Source organism: Rhipicephalus sanguineus, chromosome 11 (genome assembly GCF_013339695.2).
Source record: "Rhipicephalus sanguineus isolate Rsan-2018 chromosome 11, BIME_Rsan_1.4, whole genome shotgun sequence".
Taxonomy (NCBI): Eukaryota; Metazoa; Arthropoda; class Arachnida; order Ixodida; family Ixodidae; genus Rhipicephalus; species Rhipicephalus sanguineus.
The window spans coordinates 101,044,561-101,068,869 of record NC_051186.1 but is presented as its reverse complement, the minus strand read 5'-3'; the positions used below and the strand labels follow the sequence as shown (position 1 = coordinate 101,068,869).

Genomic DNA, 24,309 nt, shown 5'->3' with positions numbered 1-24,309 from the left:
ATATGTGAGTGTATTGTTTCATCGGGATGAAGGCAGAGTTGTCTGACATTAGGCGCGGGCAAGCTTTGCTTTGTTTGGTGTTGAAAGCAGTGTGCGCATGCGCGGCTGTGATTCGGAGGGGGATTTGAACGCAGTTGTGGTGTGTGGCGGTGCCCTCCTGTCGGCGGTGGTGTTGGAAGGGGCCCAGCTCTCGATGAACCACCATTTTGATTTAAGAATAGTTGGGTTGTGACGGCGCCTGTTACCTCTAAGCATCAACGCGTATGCTTCGGCCTATTGGTAATTCAAGTGCATTTTTTTTTCGCACAACAAAAAACACAACAGGACAGAAAACAACGACGTGGTGTCCGCGTCGTTCTTTTCCGTCCGTGTTCGTTTTGTGCTCTAAGACTACCGTGATGCTCGGGTTGATGCGTGTGGGTCATTTTAACGCAGCATGTTGCTTCGTTTTAGGTACGCCGCGCGAAGCTCGCCTAAGTGCTAATACATTCCGTTTCGTTAAATTCGTACCGATGTTTTAATTCATCCGTAACATAGGTTTCTTGATGATGCCGGCACCCGTGCATGGGGAGCCGTTCGTTAAACTTGACTTATGTTCGAATGAATTTTTCATGTGTATGTGTGGCCGAATCGCCTTAACTACCTGAACTGTGCAAGCGCTAGTTCGAGCATCAGTGTGCACTTAGACGTGCGCAGGGTTCCCCATCAGGGGGGAGGGAAGTAGGAAGGTTAATCGCTGCCCCCCTCCCCCCGCTTTACTAAAAACGCCAGGCCTGCGCTGAAACCGCAGCACAGTCACAGCGAAAACTGGAAGAGCGGCGTTTCTAGAGCCCGTTGTAAGTTCTCTTGGGGCTACAATACAAGTACACTAGAAAGGTACCCACTACGCCATGTATCACAATTTTTGTGAACTTGGGAAGCACCTACTAAGCCATTATTCGTCATTCTGCAGAGAAGCGAGACACCAGCTACACATCTGTAAGGTATTATGTGTACTTTGTTGACGCGACGACTGATGATGATGAATTATGGCTCAGCCGTTTGTAATGGGTTGGAAGTTTTAAACGGCCCATCAGTTATGTAATTTGCATTGGGTGACGCCCGATCGCTATTTCCCCCTCCCGTCATGCTGTATAACATACGTTGACGTGGGAGAGAGACGGGGGGGAGGCGAAGAACTTTACTGAGACCCCGAGGAAATGGATCATGCGCTTATGGGCTTGCTTGGCAACCAATACAAGTGCACGTGCGAGGAACCCACTACGCTATAAATTATTGTAATTTTACTGAGACCCCGAGGAAATGGATCATGCGCTTATGGGCTTCCTTGGCAACCAATACTAGTGCACTTGCGAGGAGCCCACTACGCTATAAATCATTGTAATTTTTGAGAAGTAGGGCAGCAGGCACCGTGACATTTTTGTTCATTCTACGGAGAGCCTGGTACCTGCTTAACGCATGTAAGGCATTATGCGTACTTTGTTGATGCTCTCCCTGATGACGATGAAGAATTATGGCAGATCCCTTTGTAATGGGTTGGAAGCATTCAACAACCTACTCGTTGCGCAATTCGCATTGTGTGACGCCTGGTTACAGAATTCGCGTTGTGCGACGCTTGGTGCTTATTTTACTCTTCTACCACGCTATATTGCATATGCTAACGTGGTTCCATCCCGACATGAAGCCTGTATAGGACCTTTTTGCAAAGCAGTTTCAAGCACCGGCATGGCTCAGAGGTTGAATACTGGGCTCCCACGCAGAGGGCCCAGGTTCGAACCTCGTTTCATCCTGGAATTTTTTCTTATTTTGTTTTTTTTTTTCTTATTTCGAGCGATACTGGTTACGGACACCGGCGGCGGCGGCAGCGGCGGCGGCGGCGGCGGCGGCGGACAACTACGGCGCCAAAAACGGCCGGTGAAATGATCTCATAACAGCTTTCGCTGTAAAAAGTCAAAGTATGGGGGCAGACTTTAGCCCCCCCCCCTCTGTCTGAATTGACTAGCCCCCCCCCCCCCCCCCCCCCTTCGTGCGTACGCCTGAGTGCCCGCGTTCGAGCACAATTTATTTTATTCTGTTTGTTTCCATTATGTCTAGCTTTCATTATTTTGTTGTGGTTATTAAGAATTATATGCACCTCGCCTCGGTTTGGCGTTGTAACTTCGCTAAATATTTTTCGTGTACAAACATTAAAAAACGCAGTTTGTACGAACACCTCCAATGATATTATTTGGTAAAAGACAAGCCTAATGATTTATAAGAGATTTTAAATTCTCCAATCATCTTCAAGGCTGCAAGTTGCAGCCTTGAAGAGAAGTCCTTGTGCATAGTTTTGTTTTATATTCTTTTTATCGATGTGCAGGAATCCTTCATGTCACTAAAGAATGCACCTTTTTCCTTAAAAATGCGGATATATTTGTCAAATAGTACTTTCTCTTTCCCAAACAAGCTAATTGCACGTAGAAAAGCTGTTAATTCTCTCCAGTTCCATATGGGGCATGTTATGAGCTTCATATTTGGATGGTACTATCGTGAGCAATACGAGCTCGAACACGCGAGCGCGTGGCGAACAGCCTTGAACCTTACGTCGGCTGATTCGCAGCGGCGGCTGTCGGAAACAAAGCGGAAAGGGCGCCGCGCTTCCACTAGCTGTTGACCCTCCCGCTTCGATATTGTTGATGAGAAACAGCATCTTAGAGAGTGTCAGTGGCCGCTAGCGGTGATATGAATTCCCATCAACGCGAACAGCCACATCAGACTAGGTAGCTGCTGAGATATCGGCTTTGACATAGCCTGCCACGATGCGCAGGCCATGCTTGCGCATCGTTATCTCGGTGGTGTCGGCTGAGGATTTTGCTGCGCCTCATTTATTTATTTTGTTATCATTGCTAGCGGTCATTGGCACGCAATGAGCCGACATCTCGCAGCAACGCTAGCGAGGCGGGAGTACCAACAGTCAGCGGAACAGCGCCCCCCCCCCCCCTCTCCCCTCCAGTTTCGGCAGCGCCATCTACGTATCACCCTATCTCAGTTTTAAGGCTATTTTCCACGTGCTCGCATGTTCGAGCTCATATTACTCACGATAGTACACGGTACAGAAACTGTTTACTGAAACAAATAATTGAAGTCTGCGTCGCTTTCCAGACAATGATTTTTTTTATTTTTTATCATGCAGGGAGAGAGCGTTGCAATAACCTTGCATTGTGTACGATGGCCCCGATCTTCCCTATGCAAGCAAGCTTTTCCTCCATGTGGACAAAGAACTGCTTTTCAGTGTGTCCAATGCCGAAGAATGAGTAGCTGCACTCATGGCAGCACATTGGCTGTTAAATATCGACTGCCATCACAAGGCGTTCAATGTTCTCGTCGCTGTTGAATGGCTCCTTCTTGGCCAGTGGGTAATGACTCCGAGGACACAAGTAGTAAAGCTCCTGAACATTTTCAAGAAAGCCTAGAAAATAGGCCTTAGCTTCTGCTTAAAGTATGTCGCCACCTGTGATTAACTCGAGCTTAAGCCGTAAAGTTATATTTTCATATGGTAACGAGTAATTTGTTTTACATTATACAGAAACGAATACTATGGCGGTACTAGTATTTCATTTCAATTTCTTGCTCATTTTCTTGACATTTTAACACAAGCAATTTTGTCTCTGCCGATTTCAACATGTTCTCGCAGGTCATTCCACTTTGTGGTTATTGGCTTAGTTATTATATTCAAAGGATTTCGTGACTTTTTTCCAGTAGTTTTAATAATTGAGATCTTTTGCTATTGAAACTTTAGCTTAACGAAACTGCCAGTACTTGTCAGTGAAATCAGTGCATCGAATATTGTTTTAAAATTTATTTTTGAGCTATATGACAAGCTTCAAGATTTGTCAATATTTTTTAAAAGAAATAAATACTCGTTTTATTCAATTACCAATGTCTTTGCTTGGAAAGGGATAATCTTTAAATTTCTCTGAACATGCCCGTGTAAAATTTGATTCTACTGTTGTTATGTAGGTAATGCTTCTGCAGTGCTGTCGTGGTCATAACGTCCCTATTCTCATGCATTTCCTGCATAATACCGCATTCAGCATGCGCTGCAACGTGCGCGTCATGGCCCGATTGCTCACTTTTTTGTGTTGGAGCCACAATCCATTGCTTTTGAGAAAGTGGGAAATATTTCATAATTCCATCAATGTGCACAGTTTTCTACTTCACTCATGTACTTTCCCAGAAAAGTGATAATATGGAGGCCTGCTGTGGAAAACGACATTCTGAGTCCTTATAATGTTGCGTGAGTTGTCACGGAGCATTGATACCCTGCTCGTGTATCAGCTACAGCTGTGTGGTGGCAGTGTTTACCCTACTAAGAAAGTCGACAACAGGCACAATGGTGTGGGCACTGCTGGAATTTTGAAACTTTATCAATCCACTTTCTCATCAAGGGATTGCACATTTCTGAACTATCTCCTTAACAGGAGAACGACCAGACCGTACCTTGTGTTCCAGTTGATTTCAAACAGATACACTGATGTTATGCAGCCCATTTAAGACGATGGCACCTTATTTTATCAACTGCATAAGTGCAGGTATAAGAAGTGGCTCCAATATTTCCCTTCTTGGGAAGGGCAACTACAGCGGGAAAATTCATTCTGGGGTGCGCCCAAAGGGACCAGGTGTCTGTAGTGCCCTAAGGGGGCTGACAGGGAAGAAGGTTCGTTTGTGCTTCTCCCTGTAACTGCTACCTTTTCGAGGGCGGTTTCATCTATTACACCCCACTCGCACGGGTGTCGCTTGTTCTAAGACCCATACTGCACTATACGGCTGTGTTACAATGAAGCAGGGCTGGACAGTATCGCGATACAAGAGTATCGCGATAGTATTTCAGAGATACATTTGAGTATCTGTATTTCTGTATCGAGATACATTTAAAAATTTTTTTGTATCTCAGTAGTGAAATATATTTACAATGTATCGTTTGTATCGTGATACAACGCAGGACACGGTTATTCCGTTACATTTTTTTTGTCGGGAATGAGTTGAGGCGTATTTCCAAGGGGGGAATGACCTTTTTTTTTTGTGCCAATACAAGCAAAGGCACGCTGCCGGTCGCCGACAGAAAGGGCGGCGATGGTTTCCCCTCATGCGCAGAATGGCCCATGTGGTAAAGCGCGCGACGCCACAGACGGCAGAATCGCGGAGGCAGTGTTGTCGGCCTCTGCCGACAAAAGTCGCTGTCTCTCAAGGCCAGTGCAGCACGCCTAATTTTTTTCGGGTGGCAAGCCATTACTTCGTGACCCTCCCGCGCGGACACCGCCTTGCAACCGAGGGTTTGCATGCTTCGCGTGCGTTCAGTTTTCAAAGTGGCGGCACTTCGAAAAGCCGTTCCCGTAGTCGCGGCGGAAGTGACTAGAAGATGGCTATCTTTGTCGCGCTTTCAGCCACTTCTCCAGCGTGTCGGGGTGCGTTCCTAATTGATCACAAGCGTGAAACTGTCTTTTGTGGTACCAGGCTCCCCCACCGTCGGAGCCGACTTCGCCTGTGGCGGCTTGCTGAAATGGGTGCTGGTAGCGTCGGCGGTGGTGATAGCTTTATTGAAGAGTGACCATTTCGGCCCAGGCGATGAGTGCTTGCTGTAGTTTCTGATGGGGCGCTCTGAGCAGCAGTCCCTGTTTCCACGTCTTTTTAGAAAGCTGGCAGGAACGACTTGGGAGGGCTTAAACCCTCTCACCCCAAACAACGTGATTTTAGGAAGCCAATGTATAAATTGTGCAGTTTTGACGTACTGGGTTCCATTGCGCGTAGGTAATTATGGCCAGCCTATATGGGCAGCGGAATCCTCAGCCGTCTGGTCCGGTCAGTGCCAGGTCAGACGGCTGAGGATCCGAGGATAGAGACCGACTTCAGCTTCTGAACAGACAGAACAACCCACGTGAGGGCGGAAGTGTTTCGGTATCCAGATGACCCGACAAGAGATATCGCCACGCTGCAGGGCTATCCGGCTATGAAGGCGGCGTTTATTCACTATACTACGAATTTGTGCTCGTCTGCAGCGGCAGAGAGACTTTTAATTATTCTTTCTCGAGTCTTGTGCTGAGGTCGAACCGACACTGTCTAGAAGACAGCCTATTTGAGAAGCCCACACAGCAACCTTCTCAGCAAAGCAGATCTTATGTGCAAAATAAATGTGTACTTTTTCTCAGTTCACTGGTGTTCATTAGCGATGTGAGTGATTTGCTTAGACTGTGCTATTTCTAGCATAGCTCATTTTGATGTCACCAAGTATGTCGATTTCGGTGTCGAATGCTTGTTACTCTTGTTGTGAAATAGCGTACTTTTTTATTGCAATTGATACGTGTAACTATGTCATTATTACTAATTATGTACTTTGTAACCCCCTCCCTCTGCAATGTCTGATTGGCGCTGAGGGTACTGTAATAAATAAATAAATAAGTAAATAAATAAATAAATAAATAAATAAATAAACTGAAAGCATCAATGCGCTGCGACTTTACTAACAACATTATGGTGCACTTATAGATATCTTTGCGGTGTATGAGCATCCTTGAAATAAAAAGTATTCCAGTATCTGTATTGCTGCATCTGTATTCCGGAATACTTTTTTCGTCCTATTGCGAAAGTATCTCCGATATATCCCGTTACGCTAAAGGCAAATGTATCTCAGTATCTGTATTTGAGGCGTCCAGTCCATGTATTTCGATATCTGTATTCCGGAATACTTTTCCGAGTATCTCTGCCCAGCCCTGCAATGAAGCATGTTAAATTGAATTCCTCATTATGAAGTGGAAATAACACCCTTGCTTCATATTTTGACACAAACGCCTTGGTCATTTGTGCTCCTTGTTTGGCGGCATACGTGATACCGCTCCGCACACTCGAGAAAGGTCATTGAACACCGTAGAATTTGTCTCGGACGTACGAGCTCTGTGCTTATTAAAGCTTGACTTTATTTTGTACTATTGGATAACTGTGTGAACATCTTGTAATATGTGTCAACATATTTTAGGTAATGACATTGTATTCAGTCACGATTGCACTGTATATGTAAGGGCCTATATGCCGTGCTTCATATGCACCATAAAATCAGTGCTGCTGCCAGCATTTTCCTTCTGTGGCAGGAGCCACTATAATAGGTCATGCGCCCTTGAAAGGACTGGCTAAAGGGTAAGCTTTCTAGCGTTTCAATGGGAGCCAACTGGGAGGGGGGAACCACTCGAATTATGGAAACTTTGCCTGGGTGTTTGGGTGTAATTGTGCATAAACACCCTAACGCCCTTTTTCTCGTTTGTCTGTAATGTGCTTTTACACCCTACATCTTTTTTTTTCATTTGGGTGTAATATGCTTTTACACCCAACCACACCCATTGGGTGAAAGTTTGAAATTACACCCATTGTATAGGTGTAATCCTGCTTGGTACACTTATTTTTGGGGTGCAGGGGTGTGAGTTATAGACACCAAGTTACACCCATACGGGTGTAAAGTGGTTTACACTGTAGTAGTTCGAAGCTCGAGGTTCGAGCCCTTGCACGAATCCATTGTGGTGATAACGCATCCCGGAACTAGAGAATTTCGCCCTTTAACTTCAAGGTAAAACGTAAGTTGGCAATGCAAACAACTTCCTTTAAGAAAGCAAAAGGATAGCTAAGGAAAATGAATAATTCATGAGATTTAAAGTAATGCCGTTTTTCAAGGAGCTCGTAGTGAGTGGTAGGAAGTACATTTAGGCCCCGTGGATTTATTCGACCTGCCGCTAAATTTAGGCACAAGTGGGCTTTGGCACTTCGTCCCCGTTACAACTTAGTCGCCGTGACCAGAAATCGAATCGACACCGACATGTGCAGAAAGAGAACGCCGCAATCTTTAACCCACCGGGCCAGTTAACCATTCGACATTGTTGGTGAAAAGCACGGCCCACTAGACACGTGAAACTCACCAAGTAGCGGTGGCGCCACCAGGACGAGAAGGCAATAGCAATGACCAGTAGCCATTACCGTGTACATTCGTGCAGTATACAATCCGAAATGACCGACAGTCGCGAGCGAGCTCCAAGAAAGTTATCGCTTCGACTACGGGAAAGAGCACGCAAGTAGAGAACGTCACCAATGAAGGCCAGTGGCGTCGCAAGGTCTGTGTCAGGGCTCATTCGTTACCCTCACTATTGTGGGAAGCAAGCGGCGTTAATCGGTCGCGTTATTTCCGCTTAGGATGCACGCGAACAGAGGGAGAAAAAATAAAACGTGAAAGAAGCCGACCATCTTGTTTACACCGCCAGTCGAATGAAATGTGCACACCCGTGCCAGGAAGGAGACTACGCTTAGTGGAGGCACGAGACTGTGACGGAGGGACGAGTCCTCTATAGTGGAGAGGTGGGGCCTGCTACTCCTCGTGGGATCTAGGCGGTTAAGATCCTGTAAGCTCGAGGACACCGATTCCATTACTGTCCATCGCGTCTGCATTTCTATGGGGACAACACAGAAATGCAACCTCGCGTTTCGTTCCCCTTTAATGAAACTCGGGCTGTAAAAATAAAACCGGAGTCGTCTATCGTGGTGTGGTTCACAGCTTATACCGTGGATCGCGTATGTAAATTCCACAGTTTACTTCAAAAATTAGAGTGTTGTCGCAGAATATATTGTGTTGGGACAATGTTGTATTTACCTGAATTCCACTTCGTGATCTCAAATGCGAATGATACGTTTAGGAGCGAATAAAGCGCAACAATCGGGCCACACTGCGTACGGCACTTTCATGTACCATCTGTTAACTGTCATCATCACGTTGGGGATACATCTCGTGGGGACGTTGGGCTTCACCACTGTGGCTGAGTCGTTCACAACGTACTTACTCTTGGCGTCATTCTGGTGAAAGGACTGTTTGGCTCCACCGGTCACATGGTCAGCTGACGGTAGTGTAGCGGCAGCTGATGTAGCGTCAGCTGACAATCTAAACCTGGCACAACCTTACGTAACTGCACTCTCAATGCTCTGGTTGTGGCAGCCGCGTTTCACAAAAGCTAACTTGAAATTATCGGAGAAAGTGGCGTTTTACACAGGCGTGAGCTTACGCAAGCACGGCGAGCTCATCGTATGAAATTACCAACGCATTTCACTGTAGCCGTATACATACAAGTATGTAGCGCCGTCTTCCTACGAGATAGCAAAGGCAGAGCAAACACTTCTGCGCCTTGTATTGCATCACATGGTATCCACGAGTCCTTTATGCATGGCGCGCGGGGGGTAGGACCGTGTGAAGGAAGGCACCCCCCCCCCCCCTAGTCCCTAAGTGTGTGGGGGGTAAGGGGGAATGCACAAAGCGCGCCCCATACTTTACTCAGTCGCTGTCCCATCATTGTTTAAAGGGCAGGGGAGTTATGGCGACGTAGGTTTTTGACGATAATGGCGGCCGAATGCCCCTGATGTCGCATGCCAACAACTATTGACTTCCCTTCTTTACTCGAGGAAATCCCGGGCCCAAAGGCAGGTCATGGAAAAACGCACGTCATGAATTCACTTGAAGTTTTTAATCCATTGTGAGGCATATCTTTTGGACATGACCAACGGGGCGGGGAGGGGGAGTATTCGTGGACATGTCTCCATTTTTATGGGCCTCGCGGTCTCGTTCTGCCAATTTTTCGCAATGTGGGTGCCCTCCCATGACACATAAGACATTATTCTGCGAGTGCCGCGCCAGAAGCACACACTGGCATATTTTACACGCAGGTACTTACCAGGAATCTGCGATTCTCTCTCTCCTACAGCTGCCACAGATGGTGTATTCCTGGCGGTACTGCGAAGCGCACCCTGTGCCACCCGCAGTGTATGCGGCCAATCAACCTTCATCCGCCTTTTACATTTTCCTGTACTGCCCTCTTTGATAGGGGCAGGAACAGCTGGTATCGCCAGAACGGAAGCGTCCGAGATCAAGAGGTGTCTCGCGACTTTTCCGCTATGGTAACAGCACATGCACCCTGGCATCGTGAAAAAGGTGGGTTCCACCACAGCTGCTCTCTCTAGCGGCGGTATTCAGCGCGAGGCTAGATAAAAAGCTTTTCGACAATGCTAAATGTGTGTGTGTGTGTGGAGGGGCGGGGGGACTTTTTCAGAAGGTGGCGGAGAGGCCAGCCTGAGCTGGAACGTTTTGTCCTGGTACCCGTAACAGAGAAAACGAAAACTCAAAGAGTGATGAAGTATCATGATGGGGAGATGATAAAGCTATGCGTATATACAATAACCACGTAACAGTGATTTCCCTGAAATTTAGTGTCCAGTCCAGTACTCTTGAGAAAGTCTACTGCTGCCCTTGCGGCAGTTGACACTGTCTGGTCAAACTTGGAGAACAAAATACAGCTTTCACTTAGTGCTTCCACTAAGCACTTTCGTAGCCCGAGCAGCGATATAGGTCCACAGCATCGTGTCTGTACTTGAATAGCTGTAAACCATGTTCCTGCGACAGCGCTGATCACGTACGTGACCACTGTTTCAATCAATACTGCACGTCAACTTTACTCGCGTGTTCTTTGCCTCATAATTCGACACTCTAACTTGCCACGAAGCACGCTGGCGAATGTTATGAAACTTTAAATGAGATTCCAAGCTGTTGTGGAATCATTGATTTCCAACGACATTCTCTGCGCGCTAGCTTCAGCCACTTAGACGACGGAACCTTCACTAGACTACTTGTGCAGATGACGTAGCTTTCACTTCAGTTATGTTACAATCTCTTTAAGGTGTGCTATCATATTATAGAGTTGTACAGTTTGCAAGCACACAATTAGCGGTCGTCAGCTTTATTTAAGCTTTCATGGAAATGCTCTCTCTTTATTTACCAAATTGACGTCCTGTCAATCACCCAGCTGTTCTATGAATCAGTGAATAAATGAATAGGCCATTCAAAATAGCATAGGCTTTTATTTTCGCGAGAGAAGAATGATGCACTCAAAGGCCATTCCTGCTGGAAGCGCAAACCTTTTTTCGCTTAGCACTGCTCAAGCATCAATTTTTTGCGACGTTTCTTTTTTTTTGGCAGCCAATACAGGACGCGCGTGTAAAAGTAAAAGTGGCCGTAAAAGTGGCCGAGTTCTGTGTGCGTGGAAATGAGCACGATATTTTTAATACTTCTTTACCGCTACATTCCCAACACTTTCATTTAATTTGGTCGGCACCGATTACCGCGCCTTGTAATGTACTTAGACGAATACGCATGGGCTTCTTAATAACAAGGATATTTAGGACAAGTTCATTCTATTCTATGTGATGCGTGCTCAAATGTTGGGCATGAATGTCGGACAGAACACACAGCGATGATTCCTAATCCTGCCTGTCTTTTCTCGAAGTGAACACTCAAATGGAAATGTCACGGGAGTGCAACTGACCTTGCCGACTAGCTGTATTTGTGTCCATCCTTTCCAGTGATTCAAACATAACTATTTACATAAACACGAGGCTCTAGTTTTTCCTTCCCAGTGTGCCGGCGGCTTCCAAGAGGATCTCGACGACGTTGTCCAGTCTGCGATCTTTGGCACCGAGACGCGGCAGCTGCGGCAGGGACTTGCATTCCGTCGAGCCCTTCTTGTAGCGACCACAGACCAAGTTCAGCGTCTCGCCAAACATCTCCTCGACGATTCCGACCATATAATCCTGGGCGCCGACGCTCTTGCATGGCGCCAGTGCGTTATATAGGCAATCCACCGTCTGCGAATAGGAGCTGCGTTGCATAAGCAGTAAGTCAATGAGTGAGCATAGCAATCGATAATTTAACCAATCGTATCCCGTTTCTTTATTAATACTGCTTAGAATTAACTTAAGCCACCCAGCCCTTTCCCCTAGGAAAATCGCTGCAGTAGTACATTGCCGCTCGACTGGTGTCACCACACTTGGATGTAAGAAAGGGAAATCGGCGACCACACGTTTGTTACCTTCGCGCTGCCAGTTGTTTGCTTTCTGGTTAGCTCAGTTGGTAGAGCGACCGCCCCGGAGTGGCATTGGTCCCGGGTTTCATCACCAGACCAGGACAAATCTTTCTGCAACTAAGAAGGTTTCTTTCTGACAAATCTGTATGGACTTCTTCACGGCTTCGGACTACAATCGGGTGGTTGTCCATTTTCCTTTCTTATTCCTTCGGCCACCATGCGGGATACCGAAGAACCTATTCGCAATACCTGGATATAAGCAGCAGGCATATTTGCGCAAATAATTCCTACCATGGACAGAAGGAAAGAAGATTGATTTTAAGAGCTCGTTTTTCTTTGTTAGACACAATATTAATGGGAACTAAAAAATAATAATGCCAAGGAAAGCATAGAAGATGTTACTTGTAATAATTAGGATATTAATGTGAAGAAAGTAAAGTGGAAGAAAAGATGTGAAGAAAGTAAAGTGGAAAAAAAGATGTGAAGAAAGTAAAATGGACGAAAAGGACGAAGGTAGCAGGCAGCGACCGAACCTGCGACCTTCGAATAACGCGTCCGATACTCTACGACTGAGCTACGGTGGCGGTCATCTCCCTGTCCACTTTATAGGGTATACATATGTGCATTTAAACCTAGGAGTGTTCGTCAGCGCCGATCGCAGCCATGACAGTGAGCGTGGAAAACTGTTTTTTTGCCTTTTTACGTCACAAAGCACGTGATCTTTACTAGCTGGCAGCCGACCAATAATCTCTCGCATAATACCCGACGGCATCAAGTCTGCCAGAACGAGACCCTTGCTATGAATGAAGAAAAGAAGATGGATTTTAAGGGCTCGCTTTTCTTTGTAAGATACAATAATAATGAGAACTAACAGACAATAATGCCAAGGAAAGTATAGGAGATGTTGTTTGTAGTAATTAGGATTAAATATAACGAAAGTAAAGTGGATGGAAAGATAACTTGCCTATCTATCATAGACAGAGAGAGCGATAACAACTTTCAATGATATTCGCCGAGTTGTTAGCTTCGTTTATCGCCTAGCTTGCTACTCCAGGTGTCGGGTGATAACTATGACATATGCAATGATCACATATACTATGGGGTTGTCACTCCTCACTGCTGCCTCTCAGTCTACACAGTGTTAACGAGGAACCTGTCGTTCTGGGGATGCACTGTCACTTGAACTGCGAGCGGCTTAAGCACAACGAGCGAGAAAGAAGGAGTGGTACGGTAACACCGTGCCGTATTTCCGTATCGTATTTCAGTAACTTGCTAAAAGACTCTAGTAGAGAAGGAGTGAACTCGACGTGTTGCTATCCCGTATGTCCCCAGCATTACCGAACAGCTTTCTGGGGTTCTCGGGATACAATGCGTCAAGGTGACTCACAAACCGGTTTCAACGCTCGGTCGCCTGCTACCGCGGCAGAAAACCGGACCGTCTAAAGGAAATTTCTGGCAGGTCCCAAGGAATGTGGGAATCTATTTCATTCGAAGCAGTCAGCGAGTAGCAGCGTATGCAGCATTTTTCTTTTTTTTTGGGGGGGGGGGGGGGGGGCTTCGGACCAAGTCTTACGATGTGGATCGACCTCTTTGTGTGAATTCAGCAGCTCTGTGCATATCGTGGGCTTAGCAGGCACGTCGACTGCAGTGGCGCCTAAAGAGAAACCTATAGTCTGACGTAATGTCGGCGTTCACGTTACAGCACAGGCGACAGTTTATCGAAAGGAAATACTGTAGCAGCGTTCGTTGGCGTATTCTTGCGGGGACAAGCACCGCTAGACTATAACTTCCTGAGTCACAGGAGTACACATGTAATGTGTCTTAGATCGCTATGGAGCAGTTAGCAAACACTGCAGCCACAGTTGACGTTAGACAAGCACGAGCACCAAAGCTGATATTAGGCGACGTTCTATACCGCACGGTTTCTGGCGAAGAGTCGTTGCAGCATCTTCGTCAGCATTTGCCTTGCTACATTAAAATCGCCAACTATAAAAAACGGCATGTTGTTCGGCTGTTTAACCCCCGCAAGATGAATTATATTACTCGAAATGTCTATTCGCCTCATTCAGCTGTTAACTTGGGCTGGCTGGTGCGTACTAGAAGAGTCAGGTAACAGCCCAAGGAACGGGACAAGCAGACTGAAACAGACGGAGCGCAGTCTATCAACCACTATATAAACCAAAGGACATTCACTCTATGTCATTATGGTTTTCTTGTTCTAAACCATCCTGCTTGCTTTAAGGACAACTGTAAGTTCCTGTATTTTTATCCTGACTGCATCTAGGCTGGCAAGTTTTGGTAGGTAACTTTTCTCTTGTTCTTTGCTTGACAAATAGTCTCTTCGTCACAAATCTATGATCACGGCATTTTATCTAGCCTATTACTCCCATATCCTGCACTGTGTCTTGGCCACCTCATCGTATAAAAGAAATTTCGTTCTTTGTCTTTCTCTTGGGGCTTTTGCGGTTATGTCGCTTATGATTATAAAGAGAGTGACCTGCGTGAAACCAAGCTTTATAAAATATTTCTTAATTTTTTGCGAATGTAGATGACAATTAATGCGCATTTTTTTTTTTTGTCTTGCGCGGCACCGTTGAAGAAAACAGAACCAGCACTTACCAGCAGGTGTGATGAATGACGTCCTTGGTAGGTGCCTTGACCACAGCGCGTTCCAGAATACTTTTGAAGTCACTGATGCACTTGTGGAGTTTTTCCCCTTGAGAATTCATACACTTGATTGCTTTCTGGTATTCTGATATGGGAAATAAACGGAATAAATAAATGATACATCAGCATGGCGTCTGAAAATATTTCGCATTGCTATACAGCCCGTCATACTTATGAGTGCGCAAAGCCACACTTCAGATGTGGTGTTATGACGCCGCGGAAACTGCAAAACGTGTTAAAGGCGACAACTGCAATGCCGAGAAGTTCAGGAACTTCTGAAATGAAATTTATAACTTATCTAGTATTCAGCGGGAAGATATCGTAGCCATTGTTATTTGCCGCTTCGTTTTTCTCAGTCCTGACTGACATTCCTATGTGGGGTTTTCCGGTTCTCCACCATTATTACCAACTTCGAAGAGAGAGAATTCAAATGTGAACACAAAGCCGAAAGCGACTTAATATGACAACCCTGCTGTCGTTAACTTTCTGAATTTAATAAACGCAATAATGTGGCTCTGTGATGGTATTATCGCGCTTGCGAAACATGAGAATCGGCCGTTCTTCCATTCTCTCATTGTTTGATAACGTAGAGAGGCTGAAGCCACGTCAGGCAAACATCGCTCCTTCTGCAGAAATTGTTTTTTGTAACACGACAGCGCAACTGTGCGATCGATAACGCTTTGCACAACACAAAATCTGACAAATGTCGAACCGGCGCACACTGTAGAAATTGTTAGCTACTGTCTGTATATAAAACACCATGCGCAATAGCACTTTGTGTCTTTGTTTATGCACGGTCCTGCTTTCTTTCAACACGGTCATTTCCTCTGAAATATGTGGTTAATCGTACATGCAACATGCGTACTGCCGGCGGAAGCAAAAAACTAGAGCATGGATGGGAGATGGGTGTATTCATGTGGATCGGTATTAACGGCAGGTTTGCGTTTCCTTTGCATTTCCGAACTTTTTTTATCACATGTGCATATCAGCAGTAAACGATGTGTGATGTGACAAATAAAAATATTATTAATGCTTTGTTTCCACGAAAGCGTAATATTCTTGCGCATTAGAATAACAGAGAGCTGAGCTAGTTGGTAAGTATTCATTCTAAAAAGACAGGGCGTGCAAACACGGACACAAGAAAGAAGTCAGGACACCACAAACGCCGACTAACAACTGAAGAGACGCACAACGGCTGAAAAGAAAGAAGGCACGAAAACTTATCTGCGCATGCCCATGCAACAGGCGAACCTACTAATCCGGCACGCGTGGCGGTCTACGTGGAAGATAAATGTTAAGGCATTTGATTTCATCTTTATGCAAGTTAATCGACGGTTGGCTCACGCATGCGCTACCACTATTCTCGATATGCCATGCTTCAATCATCAGGCGCGTTTCTTCATTTCTATGACGGTACAACACTGTGCATTCATCGAATTTTGGCGTGCACTTACAATCTCGACAATGTAAAGATAGATTAGGAGGTGAGCCTCCTGTTAGCGATCTCTTATGTTCCAACAATCTCTGGTTAATGCATCGGCTCGTTTGTCCTACGTAGAAGCGACCGCAGCTGAAAGGGACCTTATACACCACACTCGTACGGCAATCAGTGAATTTGTTGGTGTGTTTTACGAAACAAATATCGGTCCGCTTCTTGTCTTTTACTAGCTCATTCTTCCTCTGCACAGCGGCACAAATCTTACCTAGCTTATTGGCCGCCGTGAAAACAACATTAACGCCGTATCTACTTCCTACTCTCTTAAGCCTGTGAGATACGCAATGAATGTACGGTATACCTACGACACGTTTCTTCCTATCGCTTTCTGCAACCATGCTTGGACTTAACACAATAGACTTCTTTAAACGTTCAGCAACCGTGGCCACTGCATCACGAGGATACCCTACATCTAAAAGACGCGTAACCTGCGCGTTAAAGCTATCACTCAGTTTGTGCTCACACGACTTGGTGAGGGCTGATTTAAGGCAAGACATGGCGATGCCGTTTTTTACAACCTTCGAGTGCTTCGACGAAAAATTTAACAGCGGTTTCGAAGATTTAGGAGAATACTGCCAGCACACGTGGTTCTTCTGGAACGTTAAGGAAATGTCTAGAAATTGTATTCTATTATTCTGAGGCACCTCTTTAGTAAAGCTCAGCCCACCTCCATTTAATTCAAATTTTTCGCTCACGGAAGTTACCACCTTTTCAAAGTCCTTTACAATTTCTAGACATTTCCTTAACGTTCCAGAAGAACCACGTGTGCTGGCAGTATTCTCCTAAATCTTCGAAACCGCTGTTAAATTTTTCGTCGAAGCACTCGAAGGTTGTAAAAAACGGCATCGCCATGTCTTGCCTTAAATCAGCCCTCACCAAGTCGTGTGAGCACAAACTGAGTGATAGCTTTAACGCGCAGGTTACGCGTCTTTTAGATGTAGGGTATCCTCGTGATGCAGTGGCCACGGTTGCTGAACGTTTAAAGAAGTCTATTGTGTTAAGTCCAAGCATGGTTGCAGAAAGCGATAGGAAGAAACGTGTCGTAGGTATACCGTACATTCATTGCGTATCTCACAGGCTTAAGAGAGTAGGAAGTAGATACGGCGTTAATGTTGTTTTCACGGCGGCCAATAAGCTAGGTAAGATTTGTGCCGCTGTGCAGAGGAAGAATGAGCGAGTAAAAGACAAGAAGCGGACCGATATTTGTTTCGTAAAACACACCAACAAATTCACTGATTGCCGTACGAGTGTGGTGCATAAGGTCCCTTTCAGCTGCGGTCGCTTCTACGTAGGACAAACGAGCCGATGCATTAACCAGAGATTGTTGGAACATAAGAGATCGCTAACAGGAGGCTCACCTTCTAATCTATCTTTACATTGTCGAGATTGTAAGTGCACGCCAAAATTCGATGAATGCACAGTGTTGTACCGTCATAGAAATGAAGAAACGCGCCTGATGATTGAAGCATGGCATATCGAGAATAGTGGTAGCGCATGCGTGAGCCAACCGTCGATTAACTTGCATAAAGATGAAATCAAATGCCCTAACAGTTATCTTCCACGTAGACCGCCACGCGTGCCGGATTAGTAGGTTCGCCTGTTGCATGGGCATGCGCAGATAAGTTTTCGTGCCTTCTTTCTTTTCAGCCGTTGTGCGTCTCTTCAGTTGTTAGTCGGCGTTTGTGGTGTCCTGACTTCTTTCTTGTGTCCGTGTTTGCACGCCCTGTCTTTTTAGAAGGAATTCTTGCGCATGTTTCATTTCAAGTGAGGTCTAATACAAGCAAAAGGAACCATATCCCGGTACTCTCACGGTTTCGCACTAATCAATATTAAACTGTCGTAAGCAGGCGCTTCGATTAGCCTAAATATTGTAGAAAAAGCCGTACATCGGCAAATAAGCACTGTCGACTACAGTTTCGAGCTCTGACTAAGACCTTTAAATCGGATTCAATGATCTGCTTGTGTGGTGTAAACAAAACATGCGATCGACGATGAATCTCAAGAAGGGAAGCGATGCGTCGTGAGACGATGGGTCTGGTCCATACATGCGCTTTTGGACAGCAATCATAGGCAGGCTGAGGCAATAACACGCAGAGAAGAAAAAAATTACCGACGATTCCGATACTTCGTATTGAGGACCGTGGGCTCCCGCGATTTTGAGGGTGGTTCCACAGATGACTAATAGCACTCTTGGCCTTGCGCTTTCGTCGCAAAGTTTGCGTTGTAAGCCGTAGTCCTCACGAAGGTAACTTCATTCGCTGCAGCGGCCGTATGGGTTAAAGCAGTGAGCTGCTACCCTTTTTTCATATGACGTTGCAATTCATCGCTATCGCATTCATTGCTTCGCCCTTGCGGCGAAACTGTGAATTTCTTGTGCTTTTTTTTTCATTTTTTACGTTTTTCATTATTCTTTCTTTTTTCATATCCCTTTTATTTGCTGCTTCGGTGGCACGAACTGCAGTTACATGAAACACTTCATTTTTATATTCTTACTTATTTTGTTCTGCATTTCATTGATTTTTATTTCGCTATGGTGGCGAAGGTTACAGAGCACCCCAGCCGGCCTCCTGAGAAGAATAAGAACGTCGCGTGGCTGGAGGTGCGCGAGGCAGGCGGCTGTAGCGATGGCCACCAGTGGCGTAGCCAGGGGGGGGGGGGCACACCGGGCCAGTGGATGTAACAAGGAGCTTACTGTTGTACGGCTCCGAGCCTACGTTACAGGCAGCCTCGACGTTCTCTTCCAGAGCCTTCACTGCCACCAGTGCCGCGGCTTTCGACAACCCGTCCGTGCAATCGTTGATAAACTTCAGCGTGCAAGGGAGCTGCGTCTTGTCCTTTCTGGAATAAAAGAGCAGGCTCCACACGTAAAGCAGGTTTCAGAAGTTAAATTGTCATAGAAAAATTTCTAAAACATCGTGGGGCACGAAACACGTCAGAATGATTTACTATTGCGAGGGACTGTAAAGGTCGTCAGACAAAGTGGCCGATGTTTCGATAGGTGCACCTATTTTGTCAAAAGGATCCATGTCATCCTGGGCGGGTTGTTTTGGAGGGTTAGCGGTTAACGCCACATGGTGTCACTGCCACAGAAGAAGGAGCTATTATGACAGCGTGCTACCACTAACCCTCTAAAAATATTCCTCCAAGAATGACAAGGAACCTTTCGACGGAGATAGGTCCACCAATAAGAACACCAGCCAGCCTGTATGAGGCCCATAATTCAGTTTATATAACATTTGTTGCACTGTATGTTTCCATTTGTCCGCTTCGATGTTTGCTTCGACTACTGGAGATTAAATTCGGACTAGTGGGTGCGAATTTCAGGTTGAGTTTACACAATTCTAATGTGCGCAAAAACGGACGTTGGAAGAGAAGACTACTGAGACTCACGGGTTGCGCAGGACTCTGACACACATTAGCAACCTTCGTTTTCTTCCGCATCGTCACAATACAGGTTTGAGCAGTTCAGGGCGTGGATTCCCTTCCACACGTGAGCGTTGTTTATTAGCCTGAAAGGGAAATGCTCGAAGTGTTTTGCATAAACAAGTGGGTCATGGGCGCATAACATTGCTGTCGCTGAGTCTCACAGGTAAATAATGAAAAAAGAGTGTGAAGGTGTCCACTCGGCTTCGTCCATTCTGCGTCTAAGCGCACTTCAACGCACGCATCGCTTCTGCAAACAAACATTCGTCTACTATATACAAGTGCTGTTGCAATAGATGTTGCAGTCGAAAAGTGGTGAATGCAAAGTTATGGTTTTGAAAATTAAACACCGAGAGTCCTTTCTACACAGCGATATATGCTAATACACACTGTGAAACTCGCAACTGCTCATGTGATAAAGAAGCTGCTTTGATGATGATGATGATGACCTCTTACTGATGTCGCTTACCCTCAAAGGGGGATGGGCCAAGAACCGGGCGGCAGGATCTTTGAGGTAAATACTCATGAAGCTAAAGATAAACGTTGTACTTTTAGACTAAAAGAGGAAAGAATAAACATAGCTAATACTTGAAAAATTCTGCAGAGCACACAGTCAGACTATCAGGTATGATGTTCGACGGATCCAACAACGGGCTGGAATTAGTAATGAAAATAAGTCAATATAAACTAGCATGGTAATCGTTTTCTTTCCTGTATATAATCAAACACTGCAGAGTGGACCTCCCTGTGCCTATAACCTAATGTAATGCCACCAAATGATAAAATTTGCGGGACTAATAATATAATATCTGGTGTTTAACGTCCGAAGACCACAATATGATTATGAGAGACGCCGTAGTGGAGGGCTCCGGAAATTTCGACCACCTGGGGTTTTTTAACGTACGCCTAAATCTAAGTACACGAGCCTCAAGCATTTTCGCCTCCATCGAAAATGCAGCCGCCGCGGCCGGGATTCGATCCCGCGACCTTCGGGTCAGCAGTCGAGCGCCATAACCACTAGACCACCGTGGCGGGGCAAAAAAAAAATTGCGGAACATTGATTTGTAATCCTAACTTTTGAAGGGGAGCGACGAGGCATCTTTTTTTTCTCATTAGAATTCCGGTGACAGAATAAAAAGAAATGATCTATTGTCTCTATTTCACCGCAAAACTGACATAACGGAGATGCGCTGAGTCCAGCTTTGTGTAGGTAATAATTCAACTTCGGAATTCTGCAGCGTAGTCTGGTGAAAGTAACGTCTACTTGCCGTGATACACACCACTGCATATTCCAGCAACATCTTAGATGTGCGAAGTCGCTGAATTGATCTGTCTCTGTGATCAGTCAGTTTCGGTTTCACCGCCTTCGAGTGCCAAGGAGCTACCCTTACAAAAATCCCATATATGGGGGCGGCACGTTCTCAGATGAAATTAATGTTCTTGAAGACGTAACGAGCTCACGAGACGCTGACACAGAACAAAAAATAAATGACATTTGGCTTTGACTGTGGATGGCTTTGGCTCGTAGAGTTGATGAAAAAAAAAAAGAAAAATACGTGAGCGAGTCAAATTAAAAAGTGCACGCATGTTATTCGAAAAAAATAGTTTACAATGAAAATAATAGCTTATCTTGAAGAGCAATTTATGCAATGTAAGCCAAATAGTACTTCAGCAGATTTGCCTTTTTTGTTGTTTGCGTTTTCATAGCAGACGACAGGCTTCTAGCGCGGACAGTGCGCTTTACTTTTCCATCGGCGGTCGAAGCAGTGCTCTGCATTACTTGTATGTACAGTGCGTTCTTATTTAATCAGAGGTCGATTAAAAAATAGTAGAATTTTCACATAAGACAGCATTTTCTCTTTCAAACAGTGGCATTTCGTACGTACATTGCGTCGAAGCAAAATGAATTAACAAGCTATCGTACTCTGCTGGTGTCGCCGCTACGTACTTACGACGCTAGCACGTACATTAGAGCTCCCTGTACGGTAGAAAATCTTTGTTTATTGAGGTAATTAGCCTTTGTTCAGTGCGGAGTTAGTGATCGAGCGAGATCGCAACTAGCGCGTCTCGGAACAGTGCGGAGCTATTCATATCTAGATCACGCCGGGTGTTGACGACGTAGCACTGATTTAATTGGCGCGATGGTTATTAAGTAGAACACAGATATAGGTCGCAGCTTTTACTAAAAAAAATGAAGCCTTCGCACTGCCAAGCGCACGGGCGGTATCCAATAAAGAAAAAGAAAGAAAGAAAAGCGCGCGGGTGGTGTAGCCGGTTAACGCGCAACGCGGACAGCTTGGTAGTGCTGTTGTCTGTGGGTTCGACTCATGGTTAATTTAAACTTCTTCCTTCCGTCTTCTTTTTTTAATATTTTATACACTGCTGTCTCCTAGTAATGTACTGTCTGCACACTAAAAAAAGTACAAATATACTACCCATTATGATGTTCTGTTGTGGCACTGCTGTTTGCTTGAAAACGTTTCGTTTTTCACTGCAATATGGTTCAAGATATTACAAAATAAGGAATGCTACAAGTGGAAGAACCAGATGAAAAATGAGGGGCACAATGTCAAGAGACCAGAAATAGGCAATATGGATTCTTTGGAAAGTCATATCTGCATGATTGAGCTAGAATAAATGAAAGTAGGTTCATTGCATAGTATATGACTTTATAAGCACCCTAATTCAGGGTGTTTCAAGAAATGTGTCCGAAAATCCTCAGAAATAAAAATATGAGATATATTCACGCTGCCTTCATAATTATTTTTTTTTGTGTGGTGGCAAATTAAGCTGAGCAGAGGAATAAATTACGACAGGAATCAAAGAAATTGGGTTATTTAACTTTTTAATTAGTGGAGACAAGTGGTCCAGTCAAATGGGAAAATTGCAGCCCTTAATTCTGCGAAGAGCCTGTTGCCACCTTTTGATTTTGCGAAAGCAGCCGCTGGCAATTACTAGCGAATAATGAAATCTGACAAATTTCACAGGCGAAACCGAAACTCGGGACAGCACAACTACCTTTCCGAGATGTCCAGAATGAGCGAGCGTGTTTTACCAGCCACCGATTAATTGACTTCGCTTCGGGGTTGTGCGGATTTCGTGTGCAATTAGAGCACGTATGGTGCACTTACGTTAACAAATGCACAAGAACTAACACCACTGCAATCGCCGTCGTGAATAGTGACGTCATTCTGGTCGTCTGCCAGTTGCGCTCATTGGAGCTACGGTTTTGGTTTCGCCAGTGAATTTGGTTCAATTTCATTGCTCCGCAATAATTACCAGAGGCCGATTTCTCAAGATGTCAAAGCGGCAATGGTCTTTTCGGCGTAAGGACCGCAATTCTCCCTTTTGACTCGACCGCGTCTCTCCGCTAATTAAAAAGCTAATTAATTTATTTTGTTTAATTACGGCGTAATTGGTGTGTCTGGTCATTTCAAGATGTCTCCCACCACAGAAAAAGTAATTATGAAGGCAGCGAGCAAATGCTTCAGTTCTCTTATATTTGGCGATTTTTGGACACATTTACATTCATATTTGCATCCATATATGGGAGTATACAGCAATATATGAGCCTTTATATGCATATAAATACACTCATATATGGGATTATATAGCCTTATAAGTGCCCTTATATGCATATCAGTACAGCCATATATGGCAGTACATGACCTTATGTGAAGCCGTATATGGTAGGTTATGGCAGTATATGGACTTATATGAACACATTTATATAATTATATAAATTCATATATGGCCATATATGACTTTATATATCCCCTTATTTGATCATATACGTCCGTATATAAAACATATATGGGCCATATCTGGCATTTTCGTAAGGGTACATGAAGAAAGAGAAAGACGAAGTTGGGTGGGCTGCTAGTTAAAATTACGAAGTTGCGTTGTCGTATTCCATCATTTAATTTTTATTTATGTAGAGCCGGTTTGGCACCATCACCCCTTTGTTCTTATTGTAGGAAAGATGAAACAATAGAACACTTTCTGATCTCTTGTCAGAAATTTTCTACATTACGAAATAAATCTCTGGAAACGCCGTTACGCATCATGTGATTAGAGTTGACAATCTGAAATCTACTATCTCTAAGTGCACTTACCCTTGGGCACAGCAGCGGGAAAGTATGCGAGGCCATGCAAGATTTCATAGAGCAATCAAAACGATTTGCACAATAACCACAGTCCCAAAGTTCCATACTTAACGAAAAGCAAAATACAGCAAGATTCTTTTCCACAATAATTCATATCTTATTTGATGAAAATTAACTCCAGCCACCTTCTTATTTAATTACTATTCTTGCAAAATCAACTTGTAAAAAATCTTGTTACACAAAATACGAAAAGCAAAATACAGCAAGATTCTTTTCCACAATAATTCATATCTTATTGGAATGAAAATTAACTCCAGCCACCTTCTTATTTAATTACTATTCTTGCAAAATTAACTTGTAAAAAATCTTCTTGTTACACAAAATAAGAAATCATTCTGATTTCTATATCTTAAATATTTTTTCTAAGCTACCCGATTCTTGGCCAATCCCCCTGAGTGGGTGTGAGCCAACAGTACAGGATCTACATGTACATCTACATGTATACGTCGCCGCGTTCGATCAGGCATCCGGGGCTTCGAAGCCCGTGTGCTAGGCCAGTCGCGCTATGTGGGCGTCGCCGTGCCTGCAAGGACGATGCAATGGTCCCACACTGCCCTTGGCTTCCAACGAGAAGAAGCCATTACGAGCACCTGCGACGTGCTTTCTTGCAAGACCGTGACAACCAGGTCATGATGCTGCCCGGCGC

At 44.9% G+C, this 24,309-nt stretch overlaps 1 protein-coding gene across 2 annotated transcripts in view; it reads right to left on the bottom strand.

Moving 5' to 3' along the window:
• LOC119375482 (uncharacterized) overlaps window positions 1-24,309 on the bottom strand; it is a 99,676-nt gene that overhangs the window by 64,180 nt on the left and 11,187 nt on the right. The window contains exons 3-5 of one of the 2 annotated variants that reach the window (XR_007414333.1): window positions 18,767-18,912; window positions 14,532-14,664; window positions 11,376-11,707 (exon numbers count right to left, since the gene is read on the bottom strand). Coding sequence is in view for 1 of the 2 variants with exons in the window: in XM_037645664.2 (XP_037501592.1) it covers window positions 11,449-11,707; window positions 14,532-14,664; window positions 18,767-18,912 (538 nt within the window). In the remaining variant the exon portion in view is untranslated. Of the gene's footprint in view, window positions 1-11,219; window positions 11,708-14,531; window positions 14,665-18,766; window positions 18,913-24,309 lie in introns of those variants that run through there. The other variant, XM_037645664.2, reaches the window with a different exon arrangement.